We start from the raw sequence: 10,375 nt of genomic DNA on the forward strand, positions 1-10,375 counted from the left end.
TGAACAGTAAATGTGGGGTAGAGAGAAAGGGATGGGAAAGAGGATAATGAGAAGGAAAGAATGGGAAGAGCAAGGGTTGGGCTGGGTTGGGGTGAGGTGGGGAAGAACAAGAGTGGGATTGAGTGGGGAAGAGTGGGAGTGGGGAGGGGAAGATGTCAGACAGAGGAAAGTTCGAGATGCTGGTCGCAAGCGACGTCCCATTGCTCCTTCCCCAATGGGAGCTTCTGCACTGGGGCCCTGGTGCTTCTTATGGAGTTGAGGACACCAGGTCATTCAGCCGGGGTTAACACCTTTCACCAGTCTATGTTGTTGCTGGTATCCAGGGAGGCATTTTCCTATCTGCTATGTAAAAAGAGAATGGGTTTGCCTTCATTTACCTGCAATGCTGAGGCGCAAGGAGCATTTCCCAGCTTCAAATGCAGCCTGGAGCAGAGTGGGCATGCACCCCCACAATGCAGCACTGTGGGATTATGCAATCATCAGCACTGTCACCCTTCCTCACCCAGCTCTCCCTGACCAGGCTGCCTTGCTGCTGGCAGGGGGTGAGGGGCTGGGGTTGGCAGCAGGACCTACCCTTGGCAAGTGGTTGCCTTGGCCACCATCCACCCATCCATCCATGCATCCCGTCTTTGGATCACCCTGGTGCCGTTACCTCAGGGACCTGCCGCTGCCCCGGGGAGCTGGGCATCCTCAGGGCGAGCCGGCATCTTTGCTGAACGCCCTGGTGCTGGCCCCGGGCTCACTCCTCCGGCTGCCCCCTGAGGCAGCTGCAGGAGAAAAGGCGGCGCAGAGCCCGCCGGGCCCTCTTGGCCATGGAGCGCCATCGCCGTGGGGCCGGGGGCTGCGGGACGGCTGCGCTGCCAGCGGGGCAGGCAGGAACGCTGCGGGCCAGGGGCTGGGCAGGCGCCGGGCAAGCTCCTGCCGGCGGCTCATCCCCGCAGGGCTTTTCCTGGGCAGGGGCGGCCTGGGCACGGCCAGCCTCCGTGCCTGCCGCGTCGGCCTCGTCCGCGGCATCGGCAGGCGCGGCGCAAACCGCAAACCCCTTTGCCTCCTCGGAGAGAGGCTCGCTGTGCCCCTGGTCGCTGAGGTCGCTGTCCTGAGGAGTAGCTGCTGGCTCTAACTCTTCGTCTCGCGGCAGGATGGACAACGGGCTCTCTACTTCTCCGGCCCGCTCTCCTGCCGCTTCTTCTTGCTCCCACTTCTCCAGGAGCTCGTTCAGAAGAGTTTCCAGCGACGGTGAATCCTCAGAGTCAGACTCCAGGTCCGCCAACAGCTCAGGAAACACAAGCTCTGAGCAGATTTGTGTCTCTGTTTTGGCATCTCCTGTCACGCTGTAAGTGCTGTGTGGCACCGAGGGGTCTGCAGCTGGTTCCAGGGTGGCACCTGATGGATCTCTGAGGACGCACTTGGACCTCACGGGGCTTTCTTCGTTGCCCATGGAGGAGAAGATGTCTCCAAAGAGCTCTGCATGCGTTTTCTCTTCCACCACCTTCCCCAGCTCCTCTCTCTTGTTGCACATAATCTGTAGCATATCATCATGCCCCATGCACAGCTGCTTGTGAAATGCAGCGTGCTTGGCTGGCCCACGAGTTGCCCTCTCCTCACCAGGGCCTCCAGACAAAGGAGAAGCTGAGAAGACTGAGCATTCCTCAGGCTCTGGTGGGAGGACGAGCTTGCTGCGCCCCTCGTCCCAGGGATCTTCAGCCAGGCCGCAAGCTTCTGCCTCTACCTTGTCCACTTTCAGTGAGGAAAGTGACACACTCTGCAGGTCTCTGTGCCAGTCTCCTGCAGCCTGTGTTTCTGGGAGCTCTTCCTCCTCCCACTTCTCCTCCAGATCCTTCACAGAAGTGTCCCAGGGCTGCGAGTTTCCAGAGGCAGAGCTCTGCTTTGCCAACTGCACAGGGGACAGGAGCTCAGAGCACTTTGTTGTCTCTTCTGTGGACCTCTGCGTTGAGCTGGAAGCACTGGACGGCTCCTGGGGCTCTGCATCCACCTCATGCTTGGCATTTGACTGCTGGCAGGTGCAGGTGGATGCCATTGACGTGTCTTCTAACAGGTGTGGGCCCAGGCCTCCATCAAGATCTTTGTAGGTGTTGCCACCATGCCCTGCCTGCACCTCAAGCAGCTCCTTTGTCTCAAAGCATATCAGGAACTTCCAACCCAGCTGGGCGCCAGTGCCTAGTGGCACACAGCATGCCGGTGGCACAGGTGGTAGGCGATGTCCCTGCCTTGCTGCTGACCCTTGCCACAGCCCTTCCATTCTGCTCCCCAGGGAAGGTGTTCCCTGGGCTCTGCCTGCAGCCAGAGTGCCCCATGGAGGGGGTGGTACTCGCTCTGGCTGGCCCTCGGCCATGGGGCCCACAGCACGTGCTGTGCCTCTGGGAAAGGATCCAGAGGCTGCTGCTGCTGCTGGCAGAGGGGGCAGCTTAACGCAGTCAGTGGATGCCCTTGAGCTTTGAGCACTGAGCTGCTGTGGAGGGGCCAGTGTCAACTGAGGGCCGTGGAGAGGCGGCAAGTCCGACACGGACAATCTCTGTGGCCCTGTGGCACTGCTGCGGGGCACGGAGCGCCCGCCCCCCTGATTGCCCCTGCGTGTGCGGGACCTGGTGGGGCTCCGTGACGGGATGGGTCTGGGGAACAGAGTGTGCCTGTCCCCAGGGATGGGTGTGATGGTCGTCCAGGTGACCTGAGCTGCTGCCTGTGGCTGCCTGGGGGTCACCTGTGGGAAGCAGAAGGAGGCACGGGATGGAGGCGGCTGTGTGAGCACAGTGTCCCCCACGTGCCTGCAAGCCCAGGCCTGGCCCCGAGGCAGGTGCTGGCCACAGCAGCCAGGCTGGGCCGGGCTCCCAGCTGGGCTCGCTGCCTCTGGGGCATTGCTGTGCCTGGGCCATCCCAGCACCGGCCCCTCCGCAGAGCATGGGCTGCTGCCAGGCCTGGCTGTCTCTGCCCCAGGGCTTCCCCCAGCTCCCACTGCAGGCTGTCCCTCCATCCCCGGCCCTCACCTGTTGCTGCCGCCGCCGGTACAGCAGTGGCTGCCCCTCACGGGGCTGGCTGTGAGCATTCTTCTCTTGCTTCTTTGACATTGTGGCAGTGCTCTAATGACCACTGGCCACAATCACCCAGGGAAGCTGCTGCCTCCAGAGAAGCTGCTGCCTCCTCAGAGAGCTGCTCTCCCGGGAGTGGCCACTGCAGAGTCTGGCAGCCCCAAGGGTCATGACGTGCACCCGCGTCACAATGGCCTCTGGGCACGACGTCACTGCGGGTCACAAAGGCCTGCTGGGCATGGCCGCCCTTTCTCCCAGAGGCCTGGCGGTTTCCATGCTCATGCCCCTGGACACAAAGGCCTTTTTAATGCCTTTGCCCCTCAACTTTGCCTACGCTTGTTCCTCTCCCAGTGACCCACAGCTCTCTCATCTCTCACCTTTTGGTTCTCCCCTAAACATCCCCAAGGAAGCCCAGTGCCAAAGTGCCAGAGTGCTTTGCCCACCCACAGCACTATGTGTCCCAGCCCTTGACACTGACCTCAGGTACAGAGGTCATCAGAAAGGCGAAAATTCCATTTGAACTTAATCTGGTGGCTGCTGTGAAAGACTCTAAAAAGTGTGTTTAAAAAAAAAAAGATAAATAACAAAGCAGAGCCAAGGAAAATGTCCGTTCTTTATTTCAGCGAGGGTGCAGAGGGGCGGCATTTTGGTCAGGTACATGCTAGTGGCATCCTGGCATTCTGTGTCAGCTATACCACCCAACCCCTTGAGTGGTAGTCCAGTTATCTCTTGCCTCTTTGTCATAAATATATGACATATTCCAGATCAGAGGTAAGAGTATAGTTAATCGATATGCTTTCTCCTTTATGGGTCATTATTAATGTAATAATATAACATCTCGTGTAATGAGTATATTGTATGGGGTTTACATGTTGTATGGATATAATTTGGTTTTTCTTCTGACAGGATAAGCAGGAGGATTATAAACAGTAAACACTCTAAAGCCAAATGTAAAAAAAATAACCAAAGCACAACCAAAATGCTGGTACCAAATACAGACAGTTTTCACAAATATCATCACAGGTAGGCAGGTTCTGTTTAATACCTCTCTCAATTACCTGGATGAGGCACCCTCAGTCAGTTTGCAGCTGACACCAAGGTGGTGGGAGTGTCGATTTTCTGGAGGGTAGGAAGGCTCTACAGGCAGATGGGGCCAGGCTGGCAGGATGGATGTTGTGAGGCCAGAGGAGTAAGATTCAAGAAGAGCAAGGCCTGGCTCCTGCCCTTATGTCCCAAGAAGACCCTGCAGGTCCTGCAGGCTGGGGCCAGAATGGCTGGAAAGCTGCCCAGCAGGAAAAATCCTCAGAGTGCTGGCTGACAGTGGCCAAATGTGAGCCAGCATGTGGCCAAGTGGACAAGGAGGTCAGAGGCCTCCTGGCCTTCTGTGTCAGCACTAGGGTGGCAGCAGGACGAGGGCAGTGACTGTCCCTCTGTGCAGGGCACTGGGGAGGCCACACCTCGAGTGCTGGCTGACCCTGTTAAGATGCGATCAGTGAGAGATGCCTATGCGCGAACTAAGGTGCCAACAAGACCATCTATCAAAGTGAACAATGGGGGATTTATTGAACAGTAAATGTGGGGTAGAGAGAAAGGGATGGGAAAGAGGATAATGAGAAGGAAAGAATGGGAAGAGCAAGGGTTGTGCTGGGCTGGGGTGAGGTGGGGAAGAACAAGAGTGGGATTGAGTGGGGAAGAGTGGGAGTGGGGAGGGGAAGATGTCAGACAGAGGAAAGTTCGAGATGCTGGTCGCAAGCGGCGTCCCATTGCTCCTTCCCCAATGGGAGCTTCTGCACTGGGGCCCTGGTGCTTCTTATGGAGTTGAGGACACCAGGTCATTCAGCCGGGGTTAACACCTTTCACCAGTCTATGTTGTTGCTGGTATCCAGGGAGGCATTTTCCTATCTGCTATGTAAAAAGAGAATGGGTTTGCCTTCATTTACCTGCAATGCTGAGGCGCAAGGAGCATTTCCCAGCTTCAAATGCAGCCTGGAGCAGAGTGGGCATGCACCCCCACAATGCAGCACTGTGGGATTATGCAATCATCAGCACTGTCACCCTTCCTCACCCAGCTCTCCCTGACCAGGCTGCCTTGCTGCTGGCAGGGGGTGAGGGGCTGGGGTTGGCAGCAGGACCTACCCTTGGCAAGTGGTTGCCTTGGCCACCATCCACCCATCCATCCATGCATCCCGTCTTTGGATCACCCTGGTGCCGTTACCTCAGGGACCTGCCGCTGCCCCGGGGAGCTGGGCATCCTCAGGGCGAGCCGGCATCTTTGCTGAACGCCCTGGTGCTGGCCCCGGGCTCACTCCTCCGGCTGCCCCCTGAGGCAGCTGCAGGAGAAAAGGCGGCGCAGAGCCCGCCGGGCCCTCTTGGCCATGGAGCGCCATCGCCGTGGGGCCGGGGGCTGCGGGACGGCTGCGCTGCCAGCGGGGCAGGCAGGAACGCTGCGGGCCAGGGGCTGGGCAGGCGCCGGGCAAGCTCCTGCCGGCGGCTCATCCCCGCAGGGCTTTTCCTGGGCAGGGGCGGCCTGGGCACGGCCAGCCTCCGTGCCTGCCGCGTCGGCCTCGTCCGCGGCATCGGCAGGCGCGGCGCAAACCGCAAACCCCTTTGCCTCCTCGGGGAGAGGCTCGCTGTGCCCCTGGTCGCTGAGGTCGCTGTCCTGAGGAGTAGCTGCTGGCTCTAACTCTTCGTCTCGCGGCGGGATGGACAACGGGCTCTCTACTTCTCTGGCCCACTCGCCTGCCGCTTCTTCTTGCTCCCACTTCTCCAGGAGCTCGTTCAGAAGAGTTTCCAGGGGCAGCGAATCCTCAGAGTCAGACTCCAGGTCCGCCAACAGCTCAGGAGACACAAGCTCTGAGCAGCTTTGTGTCTCTGTTGTGGTGTCTCCTGTCACGCTGTAAGTGCTGTGTGGCACCGAGGGGTCTGCAGCTGGTTCCAGGGTGGCACCTGATGGATCTCTGAGGACGCACCTGGACCTCACGGGGCTTTCTTCGTTGCCCATGGAGGAGAAGATGTCTCCAAAGAGCTCTGCATGCGTTTTCTCTTCCACCACCTTCTCCAGCTCCTCTCTCTTGTTGCACATAATCTGTAGCATATCATCATGCCCCATGCACAGCTGCTTGTGAAATGCAGCGTGCTTGGCTGGCCCACGAGTTGCCCTCTCCTCACCAGGGCCTCCAGACAAAGGAGAAGCTGAGAAGACTGAGCATTCCTCAGGCTCTGGTGGGAGGACGAGCTTGCTGCGCCCCTCGTCCCAGGGATCTTCAGCCAGGCCGCAAGCTTCTGCCTCTACCTTGTCCACTTTCAGTGAGGAAAGTGACACACTCTGCAGGTCTCTGTGCCACTCTCCTGCAGCCTGTGTTTCTGGGAGCTCTTCCTCCTCCCACTTCTCCTCCAGTTCCTCTACAGAAGTGTCCCAGGGCTGCGAGTTTCCAGAGGCAGAGCTCTGCTTTGCCAACTGCACAGGGGACAGGAGCTCAGAGCACTTTGTTGTCTCTTCTGTGGACCTCTGCGTTGAGCTGGAAGCACTGGACGGCTCCTGGGGCTCTGCATCCACCTCATGCTTGGCATTTGACTGCTGGCAGGTGCAGGTGGATGCCATCGACGTGTCTTCTAACAGGTGTGGGACCAGGCCTCCATCAAGATCTTTGTAGGTGTTGCCACCATGCCCTGCCTGCACCTCAAGCAGCTTCTTTGTCTCAAAGCATATCAGGAACTTCCAGCCCAGCTGGGCCCCAGTGCCTAGTGGCACACAGCATGCCGGTGGCACAGGTGGTAGGCGATGTCCCTGCCTTGCTGCTGACCCTTGCCACAGCCCTTCCATTCTGCTCCCCAGGGAAGGTGTTCCCTGGGCTCTGCCCGCAGCCAGAGTGCCCCATGGAGGGGGTGGTACTCGCTCTGGCTGGCCCCTGGCCATGGGGCCCACAGCACATGCTGTGCCTCTGGGAGAGGATCCAGAGGCTGCTGCTGCTGCTGGCAGAGGGGGCAGCTTAACGCAGTCAGTGGATGCCCTTGAGCTTTGAGCACTGAGCTGCTGTGGGGGGGCCAGTGTCAACTGAGGGCCGTGGAGAGGCGGCAAGTCCGACACGGACAATCTCCGTGGCCCTGTGACACTGCTGCGGGGCACGGAGCGCCCGCCCCCCTGGTTGCCCCTGCGTGTGCGGGACCTGGTGGGGCTCCGTGACGGGATGGGTCTGGGGAACAGAGTGTGCCTGTCCCCAGGGATGGGTGTGATGGTCGTCCCGGTGACCTGAGCTGCTGCCTGTGGCTGCCTGGGGGTCACCTGTGGGAAGCAGGAGGAGGCACGGGATGGAGGCGGCTGTGTGAGCACAGTGTCCCCCACGTGCCTGCAAGCCCAGGCCTGGCCCCGAGGCAGGTGCTGGCCACAGCAGCCAGGCTGGGCCGGGCTCCCAGCTGGGCTTGCTGCCTCTGGGGCATTGCTGTGCCTGGGCCATCCCAGCACCGGCCCCTCCGCAGAGCATGGGCTGCTGCCAGGCCTGGCTGTCTCTGCCCCAGGGCTTCCCCCAGCTCCCACTGCAGGCTGTCCCTCCATCCCCGGCCCTCACCTGTTGCTGCCGCCGCCGGTACAGCAGTGGCTGCCCCTCACGGGGCTGGCTGCGAGCATTCTTCTCCTGCTTCTTTGACATTGTGGCAGTGCTCTAATGACCACTGGCCACAATCACCCAGGGAAGCTGCTGCCTCCAGAGAAGCTGCTGCCTCCTCAGAGAGCTGCTCTCCCGGGAGTGGCCACTGCAGAGTCTGGCAGCCCCAAGGGTCATGACGTGCACCCGTGTCACAATGGCCTCTGGGCACGACGTCACTGCGGGTCACAAAGGCCTGCTGGGCATGGCCGCCCTTTCTCCCAGAGGCCTGGCGGTTTCCATGCTCATGCCCCTTGACACAAAGGCCTTTTTAATGCCTTTGCCCCTCAACTTTGCCTACGCTTGTTCCTCTCCCAGTGACCCACAGCTCTCTCGTCTCTCACCTTCTGGTTCTCCCCTAAACATCCCCAAGGAAGCCCAGTGCCAAAGTGCCAGAGTGCTTTGCCCACCCACAGCACTATGTGTTACAGCCCTTGGCACTGACCTCAGGTACAGAGGTCATCAGAAAGGCGAAAATTCCATTTGAACTTAATCTGGTGGCTGCTGTGAAAGACTATAAAAAGTGTGTTTTTAAAAAATATTAATAATAAATGATGGTCAAGGAAAATGTCTGTTCCTTTATTTCATAGCGGGGATGCGGGAGTGTTATACTGGTCAGGAATTTGTCAGGGGCATCCTGGTGTTCTGTGTCAGCCATAGTGTGGCCAGCTGTACCAGGGCTGTGATTGTTCCTCTGTGCTGGGCACTGGTGTGGCCGCACCTCGAGTGCTGTGTGCAGATGTGTGCCCCCATTTTGATGTGATTACTGATAGATGCCTCTGCATGAAATGAGGCTTCTTCTCGCTCCCACATTTGTGCTGGGGTCTCATCAGTTGTGGCAGAGCCAAAAGGAGTTCCTGGCTGGAGTCCTGGATCTAGTGACTCCAGGCTTTGTAGGATGGGTAGTCTCGGTCATAATTAGGGCATTTCAATCTCAGAATCATAAAATGGTTTGGAAGGGTTCTTGTTACAACCCCCTTGGCAAGGCCAGGGGCACCTTCCACTATCCCAGCTTGCTCCAAGCCCTGTCCAGCCTGGCCTTGGACACTTCCAGGGATGGGGCATCCACAACTCTTCTCGTCAACCTGTGCCTTTGCCTCACCACTCAATAAATCCCAATAATCCGGGACAAGGGGGAATTCTTTTCAAATTGAGACAGCACCTTTAGGTTAGATATTAGGAAAAAGTTCTTTTCTGTCAGGGTGGTGAGGCCCTGAAACAAGCTGTCCAGAGAAGATGTGGATCTGGAATTCAGATTGTGGAACCTAGTCCAGTAGAACATGTCCCTGGCCATGGCAGGGGCCTGGAGCTGGATGATTTTTTAGGTCCCTTACAACCCAAACCATTCCATGGTTCTGTGACTCTGTGACACTCGCTCTGTCCTTCTGACAGTCACACCTTCTCCTAAACTGGGATTGCTGTGGCTCATCCCCTTCCCACTGCCCGTGCTCTCCTTCCCCCAGGGAGACACAGCTCATCCCTGAGCTCGTTATCTTCAGGTATAGCTCAATAATTAACGACCCTTGCAGGAACCAGGGCTGCAGTCAGACTGAGGCTTCCCATCAGTGCAGGAGGAGCAGGGCTTGAAGTAAAAAGACTTGTAATTAATGTCCTCTACAATATGCAAATGAGATTTCCTTGTCCTTAGACCAAAGGCAACTAAATTAGTCAAACCAAAAGGGAAGGAGAACAGGAGACAATGTTTAAATTAGAGAACAGAGGGAGGATGATGCTTTTATTCCACAGTAATTGAGATTACAAATCCACTCTCCCCTGGACCAGTAAGCATTTCTGTCTGCTCAGTTGCCTAATTTGTGTTTGGCTCAAAGGAAGAAGTTATTTTGTTTAATTTTTTTTCCCTTCTTCTACGACTCAGAAAACTTGGAATAGAAACAGCTCTGGGAAGGAACAGTCATGAAAGCAAAGCAAGACAACACAGCAGCAATCATTGAGGTAATCACTGAAAGCAAATAGGAGCTCCTGGGATTCTCCCAAATAGGTTTGGGAAAAATCTTGGGGCAAGGGCAAAAAACCCCACATTTTGCAACTTGAATAAGTTATCTTTGCTCCTTACAGGAGGATGGAGAATGGTGTGAGTAATTTAGTAGGAAAGGAAAAGGGTGGATGTGTATTAGAGCCACTGGAAAGGGAGAGAAGGTGTTTAGTTAGAAACATTCACAAGAATTAAGAAATAGAAAGATTGGGATATGATGAACACACAGTGGGGTCCTTAAAGAATGAAACTGGTCCTCTCTGGCTTCATGGCATTACCTCATCTCTGATTTCATCCTCCATGGCTTCAGAAGCCTCTCTAGCAGCTTCAGGGTCAATCTCTCCCCTCAGATTCAACTACAAAAAACACTGGAGAACCACAGACCTGCAAATCCATCTTGTATTCACCCATTTTTTTTCCCATCCATTGAATTCCAGCACAACCCTGTGCTAAAACTTGCAAAAACCTTGGGCGGGTAGGTGAAGATGCTCTGGTCCATTGAGATGGGTTTCATCTGGTCAGATGTTTACAGATTCCTCCAAGTAAATGGCTAGAGGTGAGTTATTTTAAGGAAATTGTAGAAATTTTTATGAAATTGGGCACCTCATCGTAATGATACTGTCTGGACTAGGGAAGATGAATCTAAAATGGTTTAAAAACTGAATGGGCAGGTGATTTTAATTTGTTGCAGTCTGTCT

General features: G+C 56.5%; 2 protein-coding genes across 4 annotated transcripts; both read right to left on the minus strand.

Annotated features, from left to right (window-relative positions):
- Positions 1 to 207: 207 nt before the first annotated feature.
- Positions 208 to 2,531, minus strand: LOC128793508 (uncharacterized). Of its 3 annotated transcripts, none has more exons than XM_053952762.1 (2): positions 653 to 2,531; positions 208 to 342 (listed from the first exon to the last, which is right to left on the minus strand). In XM_053952762.1, the coding sequence occupies exon 1, from the start codon at positions 2,351 to 2,353 to the stop codon at positions 740 to 742; it is 1,614 nt and encodes a 537-aa protein (XP_053808737.1). In that variant the 5' UTR covers positions 2,354 to 2,531; the 3' UTR covers positions 208 to 342; positions 653 to 739. The 3 variants fall into 3 exon arrangements, with proteins under 3 accessions (XP_053808737.1, XP_053808718.1, XP_053808727.1); XM_053952743.1 differs by having other exon boundaries at positions 208 to 339; positions 574 to 2,531; XM_053952752.1 differs by having other exon boundaries at positions 574 to 2,531.
- A 2,049-nt stretch (positions 2,532 to 4,580) lies between these two features.
- LOC128789228 (uncharacterized) lies at positions 4,581 to 6,645 on the minus strand. The gene is made up of 2 exons (XM_053944979.1): positions 5,181 to 6,645; positions 4,581 to 4,946 (listed from the first exon to the last, which is right to left on the minus strand). The coding sequence occupies exon 1, from the start codon at positions 6,643 to 6,645 to the stop codon at positions 5,347 to 5,349; it is 1,299 nt and encodes a 432-aa protein (XP_053800954.1). The 3' UTR covers positions 4,581 to 4,946; positions 5,181 to 5,346.
- Positions 6,646 to 10,375: the final 3,730 nt, after the last annotated feature.

The sequence above is a fragment of the Vidua chalybeata genome, chromosome 1, assembly GCF_026979565.1.
Source record: "Vidua chalybeata isolate OUT-0048 chromosome 1, bVidCha1 merged haplotype, whole genome shotgun sequence".
Classification (NCBI taxonomy): domain Eukaryota; kingdom Metazoa; phylum Chordata; class Aves; order Passeriformes; family Viduidae; genus Vidua; species Vidua chalybeata.